The 22570-nt window shown below is 35.0% G+C and overlaps 1 protein-coding gene and 1 non-coding gene across 2 annotated transcripts; both read right to left on the reverse strand.

The window, feature by feature from the left end:
- Positions 1 to 309: 309 nt before the first annotated feature.
- Positions 310 to 19810, reverse strand: LOC104883548 (probable serine/threonine-protein phosphatase 2A regulatory subunit B'' subunit TON2). The gene is made up of 12 exons (XM_010668089.4): positions 19440 to 19810; positions 17274 to 17365; positions 16943 to 17005; positions 14856 to 14954; positions 7905 to 8063; positions 6882 to 6953; positions 6368 to 6500; positions 4515 to 4579; positions 3926 to 4001; positions 2805 to 2906; positions 2189 to 2381; positions 310 to 805 (listed from the first exon to the last, which is right to left on the reverse strand). Exons 1-12 carry the CDS (start codon positions 19579 to 19581, stop codon positions 565 to 567), a joined length of 1437 nt encoding a protein of 478 aa, XP_010666391.1. The 5' UTR covers positions 19582 to 19810; the 3' UTR covers positions 310 to 564.
- On the reverse strand, positions 1525 to 1641 carry LOC125496193 (small nucleolar RNA snoR104). Its single transcript, XR_007272893.1, has one exon. It is a non-coding gene; the product is annotated as a small nucleolar RNA snoR104 (small nucleolar RNA).
- Positions 19811 to 22570: the final 2760 nt, after the last annotated feature.

Below are 22570 nucleotides of genomic sequence, written 5' to 3' on the forward strand. Positions count from 1 at the left end.
AGTATACATTAATAATAATATATTAATCGTGATCTTTATCCATATTAATTATAATAAATAGAAAAAAAAACACTATCTTTTAAGAAAGCCGTCTATAAGAGAGATAGATTAAACTAGTCACTAGAGTGAGAACTAAACAGATCAAACTAATAATCAGTAATAAAATAAACTAGTCACTACATTAAAAAAAAAAAGTTCATTTTTTTCGTAATATTGAGCTTAAATAGTTACCTAATTTTAAATCAAAGCAATCTCTTACAACACGAACTAGAAAAACCCACGTGATAGGGCATAGATGAAGAAAACCTATTACCAAAAAAGATGAAATTGCAATTAATGAGAACCATTCAAGTAAGAGAGAGATTCTAATAATTATCGAGTGGAGGGAGTACAAATAGAGGAATTGCACTAGTCAACTTCACTCAATCTCATCATACCCTTCGAAGATCATAGAATGATACACCTAGATTTCCTCAATCGATACACACAAGTACTAACATATTGTGGCAATAAAATTTACACATGTAGATACAACAAAGGTATATAGTGTTAATAACCCTAAAGTCATCCCTCTTCCTCTGGTTCTTCTTCTTCTTGGAGAAGATTTTCTCTATTGTCATGTGCCCAGAAACCTCGGACATCTATAAGCATGCTGGCCACTGTACCACCTTGCTTACAAGAGAGTAAATCCTGTAATGTTATCTTCAAGGGATCCATAGGCTTCACCATATCCCAGATTTCATCCCTCACATCTTCGATACATAATTCATAGTTACCCCCCTCAATCCATTTCTGGTGTACATCTCTGATATATAAAGGAAAAAGTAAAAGACATTCAGATTAGATGGACCAAATTATAAGATCTACAATTTTATCACGCTCAATGCACATGATATTAGTAATGCAGTTTAAAAATTGTTAGAGGACATTAATTTTTGTTTCTCTTTTTTACAGCTAGAGGACATTAATTACGTTTTAGAACTAGTGATATGACTTGCATAAATTGGAAACGATCACTAAATGGAAGTGGAATGGTTGGGAGCAAACCTACTCAAAAAAGTTTGAACGTCCTAATGAAACTTTCCTTCTCGATGTATGGGGCACTGATCAAGCATAAGATTTTCACTTATAGCAAACGAAAACCAGCACCTAAATGTTTCACCTTGAATAGTAACTGTTGTTTCTTGTTTTTATATATAGGTGCTTCAAATCATAAGGTTCTTTCGTTTTCTATATTGAAGAGAATTCTAAAATCAAAGATGTACTTCAGTGAGCAAGTAGAGCACTAATAAAGAGGGCAAGAAGATCAAATTATTTGAAGCAATAAGAAAAACCAAAAGTTTGGGTCTCTTCGAATTCCTCTTTCTTTAATTAATAAACAGAAGGGAAATTTTTTTTTTTATTGTAAAAGGGTGAGAAATAGGAAGAGAACATATGAGAAAGGGACATGTCTCCTTTGAGTTTAAGTTTTGAAAATAAACGAAGCGTAACTGATTTCCAGTTCAAGACCACTTCATGCTAATTCAATGTTTCTGTCAGTTTGAGACTCGCAGAATTAACTTCAGAACTGCGAAAAGGAAATGCAGAAATTTTTGTAGGAAGATTGTATCGGATAACATCTCATGCTTATAGATGCCATTCTTCTTTTCTTCCAAGACATAACCATATGCCCTTGAAACACAGTAGAAAGGTAAAAAAAAATATAGCAACATAAAAAGAATTCTTAAACGAACCAGCATGGGCTAACAGAGTACCAAAACAAAAAATTTAGGTCCACAATTTCCCTTCACAATGTTAAAAAAACAAAAAACTTTAGATCAACCAGCTTTTACCAAGAAGAAAATCTTAATCATCTAAAAAGAGTCTCAAAACAGTAATCAAAACAAGACTCAGGTCCACCTCAAACTTGAACGTAACTAATGATGCCCGCTTTTTCTTCGTTCGCAACATTTGAGGCAAAAATAATATCTTAATTATCTTAGAGTTATGTTGTCCAAACTGTTTATAAAAAATGGAACCCTCATAGAAGTAAAAATTAAAAGTAGCATTGAGTTCAGTACATAAATTTTGAATGATTGCATGTCTGTTATGTGAATTAAGTATATCTTTCAAAATGTGAGCAAAATTCCAGACAGGATATTGTTGCATAATAGTAGGAATTAGAGAGTTTACATAGTAAATGTTGTACCTGAAAAGTGTGTGGACATCAGCTGTTGTTAAATGAGACTTTCCATGAAGATCAAGACATCTGAACAAGTACGTCAATCCCTCAGGAGTGTCTTTGTTCTCAAGGGCAAGAACAAAGTCCAAGAAGCTCTCAAAATCCATCTCCCGAGTATTTCCTCCTCCACTTTTCCCGCGGCGTACATGCTCATCAAAAACTACAGCAACAAAAAGAGAGTCAATACTGAACATTGGCCAGTTGGACACTTGAAACAAGGAAAGTTCCAAAAGTTTCCTGTGATGTGGGGACAAATGATTTTTAATGGTTGTCTATACAAAATTATTCGTAAAATTCGTCAAAGCATTTTCTGAGAAAAGGGATTAGCTCCAGTCTGTTGGTAGATTGATTACAAACCCAGATACTAGTCTCTCCAACCCACTTTAAGAACTCAATTGAATTCTTTATTTTCCCAAAATAAGAGAACTCACATGAAAGGGTGACAAAAAATATGTATTTCCTTGTCTTAGTGTATGCCTGTGTCTCATTATGATATACTTCACAGAAGTGAAGAGATGTGCAAGCAGCTTTTAAGATAATGACATTAGCTTCGCGATTGAATATAATCAAAATAGTTTCATACCCCTCTCAATAAATATATCTGTCAGTGTTCCATCTGCATATTCTCGGAGTTCTTGCTTGCTCAAGGTTCCATTCATATCTTTGTCAAGTGCCAGAAACATGTCTTGTAAAGACCAAAATGAATCATTTGTCAGTGTCACAACATACAACATAAAGCACACAAAAAAAAACTATGCCTTACACATGAAGACAGCAGAGGTTACAGGCATCATTTCAGCATTCAACAGACCAGTATATATATACCTAGTGCAAGCCATATTCTGAGCTCTGAAAAAAAAAATCTAAGAAAAGCCAAATTCTGAAGTTAAGTCCAATCTCTCCAGTCCTCGCCCAGCCATACATACGTAAACATCACAGAGAACAACATCTAAGGTAGCTTTTCTTTACTGATATCCACAAAAACCACTTCCTGGATTTCTATACACCTATAGTGACTTTTGTGGTCAAATCTTTTCAAAATCAACCATCACCTTCTACCCTTCAACATAGTAAAAGTTAATTAAAAAAACAATATTAAAGAAGTTTCCTAATCTAAGTATCTAGCAAGAATATTTACACATAACACAATTCAATACAGATTTTGACAAATTACTGGAAATTGGACCAACAAAGTCATCTGTAAGCTATCATCTGGAAATGGGAGTACAGATCCTATTCGTCACGCCAAAGAGAACCAACAAATAAATAGTAAAACTCGAAGCATGATGTGAATTGTAAAACTGAATCAAAATAATGACTGCTAGTTCTTGCTCCAACTAATATGTTTTTTCTAGTATATTAGTAAGAATTGAGAAAAAAATTCGGGGAACTCCACTGAGATTTTATTTATCCCCAAAACCCTATACTATAAATAAAAATATCAAAACTTATGATGTTTGCTTACAGATTATTTGGTTTTCCGTTAATGTAAAACATATTTTCGTATGGGCACAAGGCACGCCATAATCACTACGACACAAGGGGGAAGGAGAAAAAAAAAGGAGGAAGCATTAATTTTCAAAAGACCAATCTGAAATCATAAAACCAGATGTCTACATTAAGGTAAAAGAGACCAAAAAGGAAATTAGGCGTAGCTAAAAGAGGCCATACAATGGACCATGAAAAACCAACAAAATTACCAACCACAAATGCGCTGTGCAGAAGTCAAGGAGAACCAATTTTCAGCTTGTTCAGTGTCAGTGACTTCCTCCTCGCTTTCCTAATAAACGAGTAAAGTCAAAACAAAACCACCAAGATGGAGAGTGTCAACTTCAAAGTATATAATATCACCATAGATTATCAAGCTATAATATGAACACTAAGTGTTTATTTGGTTGACATAAGAAAATTAAGGAAAGTAGTAAGTTCCTTGAAAGCGGGAAAATGTGATTTTGCTTGGTTGGCATAACATAAGAAGTTGCACTTCCTACGAAGTTTTACTTCCCACAAATAAAGTGTCCCTTACCTACACCCCAAAGGTAAGTAAAACTTCCCATGAAATGTTCTGCTCCCATGATCAATAAAACAAGATTTTGCACTTCTCAAGAAATTTAACTACATCAAAAACAACTTCCTAAGAAATACTACATCCTAGGTTCACCGATTGAAGTTACGATTAAAAATTTTCACATAGATGCCATGGCAAGAAAATTGCAGTCATTTTCAGAAGTAGATAAATAGCTTTAACTGTTAATGACAGTCATCTATATGGAAGAGGATGATAAGATGCTACCTGGTGTAGTTCCATCAATTCTTGCAAACAGTTACTTAGGAGCACTTTCTTTATGCAAGCCTTCCCTGCATACAAAAGAGATATGATTCCTTGAATTTCCTGACACTTGAACTTAAAAGATGGTATTAATGAAGTTTCATAACAACTCACAAGGACCAAAGTTGAGAACTCTCCAAACAGCATAATAAGGAAGTAAGTGATTTTTATGAATCTCATTTAAGCAGTCCCTATCCAGGAAAAACTTCTTCCTAAATGACTTAATCAAGTATACTATTTAAATTAGCATTGAATGTTCCCTTTAAAATCAACGAGTCACGGGTAGATTTCCAACCAAAAACCAAATCTTTGGGAAGCCCTTCCATCACGAACCCGTGGTACTTTCATATGTTGCACACCCTGAAAATACTTATTGTACCTTTAACTATAAAGAATCACATTACAAAAATAACATTCAAAGAATTGCCCCAAAGATGGTAACACTCTCCACCAATTTTAGCATCATCCCACAGTAATTTTTTGACCTTTCATCATCTTTACTCTAAGCCGTAACATCTCCTATCATGAAGGTAAGAGAAGGGAGGAGTAATCAACAATTCTGAGTAACCCTCACATCAAAAGTGGTCCATAACATTGAGTAATTGACGCTGCTCAAAACCAACAAATGATCACATCTGCCTCATATGTTTTCCCAGTTCACACTTTTTCATAGCCACATAATGAAGCCCTATTACAATTGATGTTACGATCTGGCTAAGCCTGCAAGTGCATCATGGATATGTGCCTCGTGTTCTATCTTTGTAATTTTCTAACATTTGGCAGTCTTTGAGATTTGCAAGTCTTCAAGTCATGTTCGATAATCCTATAATAAATGGACTCTACACATCAAACAAGATGATATGGATGCGACAAGGAGATTCAAGATAATTAAATTAGTTGATGTATTTAATTGTTGGGTTTGGATCATCTTACAATTCAAGGTCATAAGTAGTGTTTTAGTGTTGGTTTTAATTGTTAATGGCTTCAATATTCTTATTTGAATTTGGTTCCTAAGCTTTTTTTATTGCTTTATTAGAACTTTTACTAGAAATTCTAGTCCTATTAGGATTAGTAATCGTAGTTCTATTAGGATTAGATTTCCTATTTGTTTTAGAAGTTTTATAATACTAGTCTTATCAGGATTGGTAGTCCTAGTTGTGTTAGAATTATAGTTCAGTTGGAATTCTACTTTTAGTCGAATTCCTAATAGATGTGGGAATTTTGTTGTTTTCCTTTTCCTAGTTTATTTAGTATTCCTAAACCTAGTAGAGGTTGGAATCAGATTTTGTAAGCCTATATATATGGCTCGTTTTTCATTAATAAAATATAGACAAATTTATGAGTTAGAGTTTTAATTTTCTTTGTGAAAATTTTGAACTTCTTTGTGATTTCCAAATCTTGAATGAACTACTTTGTGTTTGAGATTTAAGATTGATTGCTTAATTACTTTGTGTATGAGAGTGAATCAAGACCCAATTCGTGAATTACTTTGTGTTTGATCGAATTGTTCTATCCTTTATACTTAAGGAAAACACCTAAAGATCCAATCTTTCTTTCAAGATTCTGGATTTCCGCAAAACTCAACCAAAGTACATCCACATCCACATCACAAGACAAGTAGCTCTCCCACACTAATAACTTTGTCAAAGATGTCTCTTACTGAATCAAGCATTTCTCATCACAAAAGTTTGTATACGAATATATTTTGTCATCCATGCATGTATGTAGTATGTACTTGACATATCAAGAAAATCAAAGTATATCAATATGACAGAATATAAACCAAAAGAGAAAAGTATATAGCAAAACAGGGTAACCTCGTCTGTGTGGGTCACAGAAGAAAAAGAATTTATGTGCGGCTATCCGGCAATACATTTGCATAAAGGCAGCAGGCATATCACGCAGTTGTGCCAAGTTAGGTATGAGCCCTCTAATGTAAGCCTCCATTTCCTAGATATCACAGATAATTACATTTAGTAAATCAAAAGTACTCTCCTAATGTAGCAAGGAAACTAATAATAGTCATTGTAATATGTAGACAGAAGAAACTAAGGTATGAGCCCTCTAACCTTACTCTCCCTCCCCCGTCCTTCCCTCTCCAAATCCCTGTCTCCCCGCATTAACCTTACTCTCCCCCCCCCCCCCGGTGCTTCCCTCTCCAAATCCCTGTCTCCCCGCATTGCTGATTCTCTACGTTTTTATAATTTACACAGCTTAAACAGCAGAAGATAACAAACTCCTTCAATACCTACCTCCCCTTTCTCTCACTCTTCCAAGTATAAAGACATGAAGCACTAAAATTGAATAATTGAAAGTGGGAACAGGACATACATGTGGTTGAAGAAAGCCATCAGAATCTTCGTCGAGCTCACTCATATCAATTCTTGCCTGAGTTAGCGAAACCTGCATAATAGCATATCAGCAATAGCGCCACAAAAGGATGTGAGTGCTGGCAAGGTAACCTATCTGATGCGGAAGCCACTTTCCCAATCTATCTATATTGCTTTATTAGATTATTTACATGGATTTACTTGTTTCCTAAGGGTGAGGTTTTACATGTAACCAAAAAAAAAAAAGTTAATTTTAGAAGGATTAGTTTTAGGAAAGGTTTTATCTTAGTTTCCTAAACTAAGTAGAAATGTCAATGAGGGTTTTGAAGATTCACAATTATTTTCCTAGGTCAATCAGGAGTCTACTTTTTTTTGGCAGCCTATAAAAGGACATTTATTAAGGAAATTTCCGACCTTTAGCTTACTTTTCTTTTTCTGAAAACAATAAGCACTTTTTCTGGTCTGTATTCCTTTTGGGAGTTGCTATCTTCAAGAAACCCTCAATTCTCACGAGCTTTGTGACTTTGGGTCCTATTTTGTTAATTTAAGTCTACATACATCCATTGATCCACATCACTATCCAGTTCCATACACATTTCATTTATACAGCCACCAAAAATATAGGACAAAAGAGATTCATCCATCAAAGTTGACGAGTGCTCATCCCAGACTGGTTATTAGGCGGTCCAGTAGAGTAAATAGTGGATCACCAGGTTACAGGTTGGGCCATATGAGTTGCGAGTTAATAGTGGGTCAATAACAGCCAGCGGGTGGAACCAATGGAGTAAGGACATAAGGGATTGAAGAGAAAGAAATGAGGCACATAAATTTAAAACATATGTGAATTTTTCTTAACTATATATTTTTTCTTTTGCAAAATATTTGGCTTACAATCAATGCCCTGCTTGTCCAATATAATACCTTTTAACTTGACCCATCCCTTCACCCATAAGGCTACACTGTATATCAATTGATCAAATAGCCATTAACTGAGCACCATAGCTAAAAACAGAACAGGACATACTGTTCGCATCACATAAAGGTAGAATGGAAGGATGGCAATTCTCCCCTGTTCATCTTTCTCAAACTTCATGAAATTTGAGGGACTGAAGAAACGTCGGCATTTAGGACCAATTTGCTCCGTACATACTGAAGCAATATGACAAAAGTCTTCATAATTCATCTGTGCAATCATGACACGAAAGTGAGTTTCCATAACATGATAAAAAGCTGCTCAAATTTGAAAACTGAAAGCAATACCAGAAAACAAGAGCGGATGCAATTCTGCAAAAGTGAGCACACACCTAAAACTAAAAAGCTATCAGCTAACTCAAGATACTAAGTACAGAAGAAGAAAAAAATGATGTATTATTAGGACCAATGAACCAACAATGTATAGCGAAATACACCATCATATGTCCAGAACATGGCAAATTGTGGCAATGACAAGCCCACAAAACCAGAACACCAGCACATGTCAACACAATGCATCTGGAACCTTAGACCAGTAAACTCCAATGTCATTTCAGCAAAAGATCTCACTACCAATTAAGGGCCTCAATATTCTATTTTCCTGTGAGTTGGGCTGGTTTGGGTGTACAAGCTAGTAGCATAGTGTATACCAGTAACTTAATTCGTAAGAAATCATTCAACTCAACATAACCTTATATACTCACAAAAAGGCTTTACGCAATTTTTACCTTGATTTCATATCTTACCTTTTTTAAGCTTTGATGCTCAGACTTGGGCACGAGATTCAGTACCTCAGATCCAAAACCAAAAAATGTAAAAAAGATTACTTAAAGAAAGGCAGTTAATAAGGTCTAAGTTTAGGATCCAATTGATCATTCATATTTATTTATCAATTTTAAAAAAAATGCTCGTTTTTATAATATCATATTTTTTTAAATTAATGATAGACAGCTTACTTCTTATTTAAAGAAAGGAAGTAGTAATTGGTCAATACTCACTACATAAAAAGAAAATAAATTAGAAAAAGGTAAAAAAAAAAAGGGAATGGAATTATATCTTTTGGACTTGGTAGTTCCAAGTAAGAAATATTATACAATTTCCTTGCTATATGTTTGGTTGCCAAGATAAAAGAAAGTTCACAATATTAGTGACAAGGACCACCACTATTTTACTAGTTGTCATCGTCTTTGCCCTCACCTCAACATTCACCAGATGTGAAACTTGATACAAAAGAAATATTCTTTTTGCGTAAATTATATGGTACTGCCGGGTGTACATAGGTCTACTTACACTCAAGGCCAAATGAGTATGCATCTGATCAAATAAGTATGTTTCATTTCAAAGTATGTATGTTTTCAAATGTGCATATATCATCAAATGAGTATGTATCTTTTCAAATATGTTATATTGATGATCAAATGAATATGGATTATTAAGGTAATTTTACAAATGAGCAGCCAAATACTCCCTCCGTCCCAAAATATAGTTCTCATTTCCCTTTTTTCACGGTAATTTATGCAAGTAGAATATAAGAGAAATAATAAAGATTTTTTGTTTATTTAAATAAATGTTGTATGGGAAAAGATGATTTTAGGAGAGAGAATGGAGAATAATTGGTGAAAGAGCATTAATTGTAACATTTTGGTTGAATAAACAAAGGAAAAAACAAAATTCAAAAAGCAAATAAATGATGGGACACGGTTTTTCTCGACAAATTACGGAAAAATGTAGAACTAAATATGGAAATGGGAACTATATTTTGGGACACCCAAAATGGAAATGGGAACTATATTTTGGGACGGAGGGAGTATTTGATTGAGTACGCAAATTTTCAATTAAATATCCATTCGTTGTAATGCATATGTCTTAGTTCAAATGTGGAGGCATTATTTAAATGACTATGAAAATTCTCTAAGAGACTACAAAACTAAGATGTAATAAATCAAATGGGTGCTACAGGTTATTAGATGAGTATAGAAGAGATCCATTTGTTGTAACGCATATCTTAGTTCAAATGTGGATGCATTATTTAAATGATTACGAAAATTCTCAAGGGACCACAAAATTAGGATGTAATAAGTCAAATGAGTGCAACAGGGTTTTAGATGAGTATTGAAAATTCTTCACCATAGCCCGCTCAACTTGGACAACATAACACTATCATATAATTATTTTAGAAGTATGAAGAGGAAATCATTTTCAAAAGATTTTACACCGTCTTAATTCACCATACACATTCGTGTAACAAAATCACTAATACCAACATTCAACAATACACATTCCCCATGCATATTCATTTGAAAAACAATATACACATTTGCAAACAAACTTAACGGTTTTTTCACGATATACCCGCGACAAAAATTTTTTGCACCATATACCCTGGCGAGTTTCACAATTCACCGTATACCCCTCAATTTAAAAAAAGAATCACAAAATGCCCTTAATGACTAACGGTCGTTAACTCCATTAATCATTAACTCCTTATGTTACTAATCCTAATTAACCCCCTCGTTGACTAATTTAACCCTCCTCCCCCTTCTTTCTTTCTCTACCGTCTAGCCCCTTGACCCGTTACCCCTCCACCTCCGGCCACCCCTCTCCCTCTTTAGCCCACTTTCTCTCTCCTCTAGTCGGTACTTTCTTCTCCTTATTATCCTCCGACCACCCCTCTCGAATGACATCAATTTGGTTATGGTCTTCAGCGTCGCGGCAAACCGGCAGCGATGGTGGGGATCAAAATTGACGCGTTTTGAGGAGGGAGTGAATGAGGGGAAGACGTTTACGGTGGTCGGTGACGGGAAATTAAACGAAGATTATGTCGTTTGAGGAAGGAGTGGGATTGTTGCTCCGGCAAAGATTAATAGTTTCCGACGGCCGAACTTCGACCTTAAACGGTCATTAATGTACCCTACAATGGGCTAGACCACAATCTCTTATCTTCTGTACTCTCTTTCTCTCTCTCCACTCGAGGTGAAATCTTTGTTTGCGTTTATGAGTGGGAAACCCCAATTTTCAGCCCATTTTTTCAGTTCTTCATTCTCATTCTTACTCTCTTTTCTGGAGACAAGCAAGTAACACTGTAACACTCCCCTGTTTTCTCTCCTCACCTCTGAATCTCCTCATATTATCCTCTAAATCCACACCATGCATTTCACAATCAAATTTCACTAAAAAAAACAGGGGAAAACAGAATAAGAGAAAGTTGAAGAAACACAAATGGATCTGCTATATTACTTCATTCTGAGCATTACTCTCCTGCCATTCCTTCATATATGTACAAATTCAACTTAAAATCCAACTTTTTCGCCATTTTAATTTCCGGGTATACAACTTTTTTGACATGATATAGAAAATTTCTTCTATTTTTCGCTACTTTAAGAAATGCCGAAATTTTGCCCAGATAGGGAAGAGAAGGTGATGATGAAGTGGCGAGTTGGTGGTGGTGTGTGGCGCGTAGTGGTTGTGCTGCATGGGTGGTGAAGCAACGGGTTGTGGTGGTTGTGCACGTGCAAGGGGAAGAGAGGGGTAGCCGATAATGGTGGTCGGAGGGGAAGGGGATTGGGTGGAGGGAGAAAGAAAGAGGAAGAGAAGAGGGTCAAATAGGTTTAATTAGAGTTTAATGACTAAAGATGTTAACCGTCGTTAGTTATTAAGGGTATTCTAATGTATTTTCAAGAAATTGAGTAGTATATGGTGAAATTCTGAAACTTGCAAAGGTATGTGATGCAAAAAAAATTTGTCGGGTATATGGTGAAAAACCGTTAACCTAATCATTCGACAAAAATATAATTCTGAATTGAAATACTCGTTTGCATAAAGTATACACATCCTCATTTGAAACGATACATACTCATTTGGCGTCGGGTGTGCATAAGCTATGCACACCAAGGTGTATGGCATGGGTACTATTCTCTTTGTGGTTTTATAAGTTGAGTGAGCGTAAATTAAGAAGTAATTTAGGATAGTACTATAAAGTCACGAATTTGAGAGTTTCTTGAAGTTGAAATTCCAAGATGAACACACAAAGTCTCAAACTTGTGCAGAAAGAATTCACAATTCCATAGCTATACTTAGCAATCCTTAATCAAACATTCAAAACTCATTTCATTCATGGCAAAAAAATTATGAATAGCATATAAAATCTAATGGAACCAGAATACCGAAACCGTGTCTTCTATCTAACCCCATACCTGTTTTGATAAAAATCAAAAAAACGCCTTCCCTAATTATCTAACTACACGTTTCAGACAATAGAACATAACAAAACATAATACTCCGTACCTAATAAACAGTTTTAGGACTCCTAACGAACTAAAACATAATGAAACAAGTCTAAAGATAACATTAAAGAGACCTAAATAGCTTTAACCACGTAAAACCTATCTCCAACTAGGATAGTAAAACTGTGCAAGCAAATAACTACTAGAATTTTACTAGAACTAGGATATAAAGAGTCCAACTTCTAGTAGGAATCAACTAAGAAAACCGGCCACCTAGTCTTGTCAACCAAGCAACTCCAAATTACCATCTTCAGCTTTGCTGAACTCCAAGAAACGACTAAAAAAAGTCAACAGGACATGGAACCTCATCACAACCTGACTTCATGTTGGCCATATTAGACTATAGGTGCCAAATCAAAACCTTTCTGGTCAAATTTGACTATACTAGGGTTCAATTACACAAGCTCAATCACCAAAGTAAATAGGTGGTGGCTTTCGAAGCCACTGCCCTCTTTTCTCTTCCTTTGTCGTGGTTTTGTCTCAATTTTGTGGCCAGAGTTCGATGTAAGGCTTACGGTGAAAGTAAGGGGCTAACTGCCAGGACAATAGGCAATGTGGTTGTCTGGATGGAGTGTGTGTTGCCGTAGATGTTGTTTTCAGCAATAGGGATGGTGTGGATTGTGGTGGTGACTCGGACAACAGTTGTTAGCGGCAGCTCAAAGGGTGCAGGCGTGAAGCAGTTCGGAACTTTCATATAGGTGGCGCGTTGTGGTGGCTTTTGGTTGGTAGTCCAGAACGCGAAACGAATTCGGGAGCGGAATTCGCTATCCCTTGGTGAATTCGGTTCCATAGGTGAAATCGGCTCGATAGGTGAATTTAGGAATACGCTTTAAAAATTAGTTGGTAATTTGAGAAGTATTTTACAAAGCCCTTTATAATTGTCAAAGAAAAAATAAAAAGAAGTGAGGCTTCCAACTGTCATACTATCATACCCAACTACCCCACTATTAAAAAAAATGAACATTAAATGGTCATACAAAGTTCTATATTTTCAGCCACATCTTAAACCTTGAACCGAGAAAAAGTTCCACCTTCATGGAGAAGTCGGAAGCCCTTACGAAAAAGTGTATGCTACCGGAAGTGCCCGCTCTCGCCGGAAAAAAGATCGCATGTTCGAACCATGGCAGCAACTACCAGAAGTGCCTGTTGTCACCGGAAAAGATGTTGGCAACCCAAAACCCGTCAACCACACCGATTGACTCGCCTTACCCTCCTTAATGAATGCCCCAACAGTTAAAACCTTGATTTAGTGAAACGTCTCCAATTTGCAGATCTAGGGTCTTACCATTTGCACCCTAGATCTAATTTTTTTGTTAAATCTTGCTTTTCTCCTTGCAATTGATCATCAAGGACAGAAGATGATGTCTAATTTGGTCGTTCCAATTCGCAAACCATATTGATTTGGCACCCTAACAAACCACGAACTGGAACGACCAAATGCAATCGCAATTCGTGGGGATGGGGAGCTAATTATGCAACTCTAGATTATATATATTATACCACTTCTACTATTTTTTTTTTATAAAGTTTCAACAACAGAATACTGAATTCTCCAATACGGGCCGGTAATCACGATTTAGATTTCGGGTTTCTGAAAACATGAAAGATGAGACAGGGGAATCACAAAAATTACGCAACAAAACAATGACAAAGGGAAACACAAGTGTTCATTTCCTTTCTCTTGCTTGATTCCTTGATAACAAACAACCCCTAGAGATGTCAAGGAATACGAAGGACCAAAAAGGAAAGAAAAAAATTCTAAGTTACAACTTCGAGATATTAACCAGCGAATCATTACATTTTGGACAAAGAGCAAAGGTGCGGAGATACTGAAACCACAACTCTATCAAAACTCAACCACATCTACGCATTAAGATCACCTTGTCAAGGTTTTTGTGCACAAAGTGATGGCAATATCAGGCCGTGAGCCAGTGAGAGTCGTCCAAGAGTTAAAACCATTCAGATCCAAGATTTTCAATTAGAAACTCCAGATCTGGAAGAAACTGAAAACATTTTCAGAGAGAGAGAAGCAAGATAAGACTTGGAGTTATTTCGTGAGAAAAGAGAAGAACAATAGTTAGTGGGATGTGTGAATTATTGTTGGGAACTCGAGTTCGTAGAAGGAAGTTGAGAAAGGAACTCTAGAGAAGTGTAATAGGGTGTAACAAAGGCATTACCTATTATAGTATAGAGAGTTAAAATCCCAAGAGGTCGAAGATTTTCTCCTTGTTCTAAATAGGGAGTTTCTCGTAAAAGTCTTTGGTGTGTTCCTTTGCTAGCTTTTTATTTCGCGAAAAGTTACGCTTAATTCTCACACTATAATTCAACCCCCCCCCCCCCCCCGCCCTCTTATAGTGTTTCTATTCAAACAACAAACATTAACTTTCAAAATCCACATTATCAACTTTAATTTTGTTATTAAAAAAAAACTAATTTAATGGCACAACTCTCTCTCCATAACTAATTGCTCGAAAACTTTACAATTTTGAATTTTTTTGAAAAAAACAAAACACCCTAAATACACTATCGGTTTTTATTCTTCTCCCTTCTATAATCTTCTTCCTCTTCTAATTTCCAAAAAGTTGTTACCTAGTGTACTTTTATGGAGAACTTTAAATGCTTTCGCATGCATCGCGTGCATATAAGGCTAGTTACAACATTTAAGAAACACCAAAGATGCAAGATGAGAAGACAATTATCACTAACAGAAGCAAGCTGACCTTTTCAGCACCAGTAGCATCATCAATCACACAGTTCTCTCTTAAGCAAACCCACATGGCATCCAAATCATCAGCATTAAGCAATAGATCTGATTGTTTCTGTAAACCAAAAAAGAATTACATAAAATTGCAATTTTTCATAGCTTAATGAAAACAATAATCCAAGTAAAACATACATATTTTACTCTCTGTGTCCCGATATAAATGTAACACTAGGATGAGCGCATAATTTTAGAAGGCCTAACTATAGGGTATATAGGTGTATTACATAATTGTAAAAGTGGGTGTGACTGTAGTTAGTGGTATATTATTATCTTCAATCTAAATAGGTTGTAGGACCCATTGTTAGGTGGGTTGCAGGTTCTATTTGATATTATTTCACTTATTCCCATACTTTTGTAGGACCCAGTGAGCATGGAAAATACTTCCTCTATTTTTTTACTTGCAACATTTTTCATTATAGAAAATTGCAAATTACTTATACACAACACTGACAATTATGATTATAACTTCACTCTTTCACTCTCCAAGCACATGGGGTTCCTTTTCAATCACTCTCTATCTCTCTCCTTTCCTAAATTCTTGTGCCATGATCATATATTTCAAATAATAATAAACGGCGGAAGTACGATAAAGAATAAGTGGGCCTGTGCCATTTTAAAAAATGCTACATTTATATTCAGATAGACATTTATGGTAAGTGTTGCATTTATCGTAAAGGTTGGGTTCCAATCATAACAATGCGAACCCTTATATGAGAACATGAAAACACTCTATTGTAATCCATTTTAACCAACCTGTAATCCATTTAGGCTAACTTGTAATCATTTTCTACTTGCACGGCCAATCTTCCAAAAGAGACTATATCTCAAAGAAAAAAGGATTACAATGTAGTATCTCAAAAAGGCTTACATTTTCACTAAAATGGAATATAATCACTGTTCTCACATTCTCATATAGAGAGAGAAAGAGAGTATCAAAATTTAATGAGAAAGGGTCTTTGGGTGAGAAGTGAAAAGGGATTAGAGATATAGCAATTCTTACTAAGAGTTACACCTTAAATTTTCGAGTCATAAAAAATTGAGATTAAAGTTACATCACATGTCATATAGAGTTGCGTCTCTTCTTACTTCTCGGACAAATTCTTACATGTGTGTGTGTGTGTGTGTGTATAGATATATAATACCTCGTCTTTTTTTATTCTTTCTACTCTCATTTTTAGGGCGCATGTTTTCACCCTTCCAACTTTATTTTTCCTTCACAACAACTATCCCATGTGACTCCAATGGCCCACCATTAACCCTTACTACTTGGTTTCTTCCCAAAGAAATATGGAGGTCGATATGATCAACTTACTCAAGTCTCCAATGGATAGGTTGCTTAAAGATTAAGAATGTTGCATGTGTGTAAAAACATTACATTCTACAAAATGAACTAATTAGTGTCACATTACAATACACTTAACATTTATCAAGTCTTTCTCAAAATCATTATTAGTCATTTTAGGAAATCTACAGATCTCTGTCTTCCAGAATTCAAGCAGCCATTCATCAACAGGAAACCTCTAGAACAGAAAAACCTAATTATATGATACTGCTGCCATGTCCACCATAAATCATAGAGTACCTCAAGAGCTCCAAAACAAAATTCCAGTAAGTATAAGTATATGTCAGGTGATGATACTATACAGAGATGAACAGCAAACTATTAGATCTCTCCATAGAAATCGTGATGACTTCAAATCAGCAAGCTTTCTTATCCTAAATTACCATTATCAATCTGTCTAAGAGATCTTGTGTTACAATAATTATTGCCTCATATAAGAACAGGTTTCCATTCAAAAACAAACACCAACACCAAAAACAACAACAATAATCAGTAAGGATCCTGATACATGGTCATTATGCAGACAACCTGACCCCTGACAATAAGGAAGCTTTTACCAGATTATTGAGCATCAGATGAAGATCTCACTCTCTCTCTATATATATCTATCTATCTCTCTATCTATCTATCTATCTATCTATCTATCTCTCTCTCTCTCTATATATATATATACTGGATATCATTGGAAGTTTATTAAATACCTTCAAAAATCGATACTTTGCAAGCCTCTGCACTCTAGAACTGATAGATCCTTCTTCTGGTTTCTGTGCCACAAGAGAATAAAAAATGAAGAATAGTAAGTGGAAAATCTCTAAACAGAGGAACTGCAGAGAATCACAAAAGAGGATCAAGACATATTAGTTTTAACATTTTATCAAGTACAACTCATTGTATTACATCTAGATTCATATACTGCTTCATAACATGAACAATCAGGACAAAATATGAAGCTTTGAAGAGAGTTTTGCACTATTATGTCACACAAGTTAAACCAAAACAAGTATACCTTTCAACTTATATCAGTAACTCTACCTTTTTGTAGAAGCTTGGAATTGCACCAGCTTCAGAACTCTTCTGTTGCTTATCTTTAAAAATATCTAGCAAAATTCTCTTCGTTTCAAGCTCTACAAGGACAGAAAGGCAATATGGAAACTGTATGAGTCATAGAACCTGCAGAGATATTCAGCTCAATGGTAAAATAAAAAAAATAAAAAAATAAATAATAAAGAAAAAGAAGGAGAAGAAGAAGAAGAGAGAGAGAGGTAGAAAAAAGTGCAATATGCTAAAAGTCCTAAAACACACTTTTGGATCTTGTATATCATCCAATCCATTTAATTTCTTTTTCCTTCTTAACAATAAGGTTTCCACTTCAATAAGAATCTTCATTTTTTCTTTGTTTCCCTCAAATAACATTCCACAGACACATGGTAGGAAAAGAAAAATCCATTGAAGCGAGGATAATCTCTATTTTAATATTTAAGCAAAATGAGTGCTTGGCTGCTTCCGCTTTTGAAAAGGTAACAGCAGACGGGTCTTAGTGCCTAGGTGCAAAACAGAGGTATGATGCACACACTTTAACATGATGTGCGCACCTCTTAACGTGAGACTCACTACTCCAAGATAAAGAGTAAACATATAAAACAGGTTATAGTGGGACTTTGATGAAATTAATGCAGCCATTGCACAAGAAAGGCTTTACGGACACCTTTTCAGACGATGGTACATAAAGATGAGAAACAGAGAAAGGTTGAACCCTAAAATCACGGAACACATTGCAACCCTTGGAACCTTCCCATGATCACCCTTCAAATTCCAAAGACCATTGATGTGAACCAAAAGACTCAACGTAGGTGTCACTCTCTCCTTATGATCAACCCCCTTATGCCCAAAAAAAAGAGCAAACACACAAGATTTTCCTAGCCCAATAAAGTCCATCAGAAGAGGGATCATTTTATTTCCTTCTTATGAATCCTTGAAACACACTTTTGTGCCTGCTTTCATACAAAACTCTAAACCTGCATGTGTAAGTGTGTGCACGCACTCTTTTTACCACCTTTACGATGCGGGTAATATCGGTTCGGTAGATTTGAAAACTTGTTTTGATACAATGAGTGTATTTATGACCGAAAAAGAAGAAAAGCAAAAAAGGATATTTTGATTTAGTAGGGTAATGAAGGTTTCAAAAAGGCAAAGCTAATAGAAAGCTTCCTCGTGCAATTTGGCTCCAATGACTTATGGCATTCTTCAAAGATCTCAATCCAACAATTGCAAATACTATCGAACAAATGCTACTTCTTCTCCAAATTGTGAAATAGAAGACTAATAAAACATACAATAGTATCGAGCGAAATCATTCTACTTGATTGCACCACCACTTAGAGCTAAATGAATTGAGATCTAAACTAGATAAAAAAAAAAAATTATCACTCCTATCAGTAGCTCTTATAGAAATTCTTAACAAAGTCCGTGTAATATTTCAAAATGCACTTCATCATCCCAAAGCCTTGACAGAAAGCACTTCATCTTCTCAAAGCCTTGACAAGTCAGTAAGTCAGAATTTATCAAAAGAAAACTTATCTATAGAATTACTCAAAAGAATGTACAAAACAAGAAACAACCCACAGCGGTAACCACCTTAATTAGTTCATTCCAGAACCATGTCATACAGCCCAAAACCTTATCACATTTGGCCACTCGATTCATAAAAAGAAAAGATAAAGGTTCTTTACAGCATAAACCTAAGTTGCACAGAGACGGGGTACAACCGTACTAGGAATCGGGAGCAGAAAACGGCAAGATTTCAACATTTTAGGACATGGGTACGCGTATTCGTGTAGGAAACCTAGTGTATTAGGTACGGGTATGTGACCTAGAAGAAGTAGAGGCATAAACTCACCTATCAACACCACCACCAACACCGCACTACACAACCAACATAACTCCGCGCAACATTTAGAAACAAGGCACAATATCTAAGAAAAGAATATGGAGCAAAAATCAAATAGTGGAACATTTGAATAACTGGAGAAAAGCAGGTGCTACCCTAAAAATTAACAACATAATAAATGATAAACGAGAGCAGGAAAATTTAATCTGTATCTCATATCCAGAAACAGCTTACTGGAGAAAAAATTTGATGTAACAAAAACGAATAGGATTAGGAAAATTGAAGGAAATGAAGAGAGAGAAATTCCAGACCCATCAAAGCTTCAGAGCCAAGTCCGGCACCAGATCCAATGAAACGGCGCAAATTGCGCACCCACAACATCGACGAAGCTGGTGGGATCTTCCTCTGTCCGGGCGCTTCATGGCTTTCGCCGTCGCTTGAACCACCATACATTCTCTCTTACTCTGTAAGAACTAAAATGGCGGAAATGCTGGAAATCCTAAGATGCGGAACTAAGGACAGTATCCCGGTATACTCACTCGATTTGTGGTCTGTTGAGTTTCTAGTGCTTTGTTGCGTGCGCATTCAACCGGCAGCTTCATAACACGCAAGAAGCTACTATGGCATTGCCATTGGCCTGAACCCAGAAAGGTTTCAATTTTTTTTTTTTTGGAAAAATGATTTTTAATAACTTAATATTTGCGCGTTGTTCTTAAGATAAGTCAATTTTTCGATTAATTATGAATAACTTAACCTTGTATTTACTTTTGCTATAAATGAGTTAAATCACAATGTCATTCTATTAAAATGTGACACACGTCATAATTTCAAACGTCATTATTTTACAGCAGAAATAGATATAAAAGATAATCAAAATATTGATTATTTTAGAAGATTAACCAAAAGTTAACTTATTAAAAATAATTTTCTTTTTTTTGTTTGAAATAATTTTTGGTACTATTTCAGGCTTTTAGCAACAACAACAACAACAGTATATTTAACCTTGCAATCCGTCTTGCGTAAACCCGGTTCACATTAAAAATAGTGTGGACCAGGCTCAGACACGTGCCCCCCTACAATCTAGTCACTCCCAGTTTCAAAATTCGTGATTTTCTCTTTCTTCAATAATATTCTCTCGCTCTAAAATTTTAATAAAAATAGTTGTTCAGAACAAAAATACATTATATCATGTCAAAATCTTGGTGGTTTCCAGTCTCCCACATGGGAGACCAAGGTTCAAATCTTGGTGGAAGCAAGAATTTCAATATTGTTGGGAGGATGAGGTTTGGGGTTTGTTAGGCTTCTGGGTGAGTGTCCCTGTGTGAAGGCAACCTAGAGGAAATTCATGTTACCACGGTTCCTGAAAGGGGCCCAAAAATTGTTAAAATACATTATCATGTCAATACTATAACGATTTATTATGATAATTTTGTGTACTACACAAATAAACTACACTATACCATTTCAAAATACATTATATCATGTCAAAATACATTATATCATGCAACACTATCATGACAAAAAAACTCAGCAAAACAATATCATGTCAAAATTGTAGCACCTCGGTGATTCTCTTTTTTCCGAAATACCTTTTTAATATAAAACTTAGAGAATAATCAAAGTATTATCGCCCGTGTGATAACGTATCGCTTATTTAGAATTTTGCAGCGGAAAACATATAGTTGAACTTTAGAATTGAAATATAATAAGTAACTAAATAACTTTAAAACTAAACAACATTGTTAACTTCAACTTCGAACCAAACTTAAATGTAAATATATCTACTAAAACAATAAATAAATCAATCTGCTACACAAGCTCTCCGTTTCCAAAAACCTCATGATGCAACATCTACACACCTGTAAATGTCAATGCACTAAAGAATCTGCTCACCAAGAATGGGTCATCACGAAATTAGTAAGGCAAAGTCATGATCAACACATACAAACAAAGCACGTAGTCAGCAAAGCTGAGTACTACATAATAATAAATAAACATTTCTAACATGATACTAATAAATATAAGCAGGGACAAATAACAACATAACAATCTAACAATCTACAAATAACTTTTATTGAACTAAACTTTAACAATTTATTTATTACTTCAATGGAATAGTTATTGGACCGAGTTGTCTCATCTAAAAACTAGTCTTCCCTTCGAAATACGAAATACGGGCGCGACTCCAAATTCCATAATAACCTACGATATCGAGGACGTTTTAATAAAAATAGGAACGGTGATCAATCCAATTCCCAGAAAAAGTCATGGCACAACCACCATGAACCCCAACTCCTGATTGTCCAACTTCAGACGTGTACTAGTCTAAAGTTTATGACTATCCAAGTTTTACTTTACACGATTTACCAAATATTACTTGTTATGACACGCAAGCAACCCAGTTAATATGTAATCAAACATCCACAACTTTATTTCTTTTATTTTAGTATTAAATAAGTGATCATACAACTTACAACCCAAGATTAATTCCTTCTTTAATCCAATCCTTCTTATATGTTGAACGTAGCCAATAACCAACTTACCTTTCAAAGGTATAAATTATCTACTTACCAAATAATGCCCACAGTCCTCATAGAGTAGTGAAAATCTCTATTATATAAGGGAAGAGGAGAGATATGGTGTCCCCGAAAGAAGAGACCATTTTACCCATTTTTAATTTCTAAATTACAAATTCACTTACAAAAGAAATGGTGTTTCAAACAAAAATACTGGAAATAGAATTATAACAATAACTCACAAGTCAACTAAAATCATAGAATTGCATAATTTACATTATATAAATCACTCAAATGAGAAAACTTTACAAAACTAAAAAATTTGCTTACAAACTACAACCAATACACTACAACGTCAATACACACTCACAAAAATATTCACAAAAATTTACTTGAAATCAAAGTGTCCACTTTCTTCACAATCTATGAAGTAGTGTACTTAATTCAAAAATCAACTAAAAAATTTATAATATTAGAAATCATAAATAAAAATTCTATTTTGTTCATAGAATTTAACTTTGAAAAGTAAAAAAAAAAAAAAAAATAAATAAAAAAAAAAAAAACTGGTGAGAGACTTAAGTGATAGAGACTAATCCAATCAAATCTTGCAACAATAACAATTATACTTTGTATGTCTAATGTTCAAATTTTGACTCTTAATTATGTCGAAGAAAATCGAATTTCTGCCTCAAAAAAGTCGAAGCACGCGTCGCGTGCAAAAGTGCTAGTAATAATATAAGGGACTACATGATTCCATCATGATCCAACTAATAAATATATTAATTCCCCCATGTGAATTAATAAATAAAGTTTCCAATCAACATGCTTGCATCAATATTCCATACAAACATGATATCAATCTCATAATTAAATCTCATACTTAACATGTTCGCACATGGGCTTAAAACATGTAAAATCCAAACATA

Source organism: Beta vulgaris, chromosome 3 (genome assembly GCF_026745355.1).
Source record: "Beta vulgaris subsp. vulgaris cultivar EL10 chromosome 3, EL10.2, whole genome shotgun sequence".
Taxonomy (NCBI): domain Eukaryota; kingdom Viridiplantae; phylum Streptophyta; class Magnoliopsida; order Caryophyllales; family Amaranthaceae; genus Beta; species Beta vulgaris.